The 1135-nt window shown below is 37.7% G+C and overlaps 1 protein-coding gene across 1 annotated transcript; it reads left to right on the forward strand.

Moving 5' to 3' along the window:
• Positions 1 to 9: 9 nt before the first annotated feature.
• Positions 10 to 770, forward strand: LOC103523133 (intraflagellar transport protein 80 homolog; the record flags this gene model as incomplete). Its single annotated transcript, XM_008488204.1, has 2 exons — positions 10 to 72; positions 607 to 770. Coding segments are annotated over exons 1-2 (184 nt in total), but the record flags the coding sequence as incomplete, so codon positions are not given.
• Positions 771 to 1135: the final 365 nt, after the last annotated feature.

A 1135-nucleotide genomic window follows, 5' to 3' on the forward strand; every position in this document is an offset into this window, starting at 1 on the left:
ATATAATTTCAATACTCCCTGTATAATAGAACTCCGGGATAGTAACACCTCCATGATATTACAAGCAGAGAAGTAAGTTGCGTAATATGTGCCGCCAACTAGCTGTTGCAAATCTTTTCCTTGATCCTTGAAATGTATCATGCTTTTGCTGGGAGGGGCCAACTGCATGTCTGCAAAGGTTTCTTGTGTTTCATGACGGGGATTTTACCCTCCATTCGGTGACAAGCTACCCGCCTCACATTAACCTCACCCAACCTGAGTTGGGGCCGGGAAAAACAAGCAGCACGCGATTGCTCATGGTCACCCATCCGGATACCAACCACGTGTAACGTTGTTTAGCTTCAGTAATCCATTACGAACGGGTGCATTGAAATCTAAACCGATTTTCCGTAGCAAAGCAAGTTTAGCCTCCTTGTATTCCTTGTTATTAGGTATTGTTTGTTATTGTTAATGTTTTCTTTTTAGGTATCGTTTGTTATTATTTGTTTTCTCTTTTCATATTGGTTTTTTTTTTTTTATATGTATAGTGACAGGTCATACTTCATCTTGCATGTCAAACCTTCATGTCAAATAAAATATACCTATTGATTTTATTTTCTATTGCAGATATTTCCTGCTAGTAGAGAAGTCCAGTGTGAGTGTGTATAGTTATGATGGAAGACTCATCACTTCACCTAGATGGCCCAACATGTTATGTGATCATATAACACGGTCTACTATTAGTATCAGCTCAGATGTTGTACTTATACGAGATCAGATTGATGAGAAATGTAAGTAAGATCTAGAATAAGTTTATTGATTTCTTTTTAGCTAAATTCCCTTTATTTTTCCTAATTTACCAGAACTCTATGGCTAAATGGTTAATAACACTCAACCCGGATGTGCTGGGTTTTTTTTAAAAAAAGTGAGAGGTAGATAACCTTTTTAAGTAACTGTTAACATAAGAAAAATCGTTTAGCATATATGTTTGTCACAAGTTTCGTTCCGCGCTTTACCTACACCAACTACCAAGCTCCAAATCCAGAGTCTACCGTAGTTTTTATTATCCCCCCCCCTCGTCTGGGGCAGGATTCTCCTAAAGTTAGTAGGTCTTCCACTCAACCACTGAAATTTTCTTTCACTGTAAACCTTTATA

The sequence above is a fragment of the Diaphorina citri genome, unplaced genomic scaffold (assembly GCF_000475195.1).
Source record: "Diaphorina citri unplaced genomic scaffold, Diaci psyllid genome assembly version 1.1 scaffold15846, whole genome shotgun sequence".
Lineage (NCBI taxonomy): Eukaryota > Metazoa > Arthropoda > Insecta > Hemiptera > Psyllidae > Diaphorina > Diaphorina citri.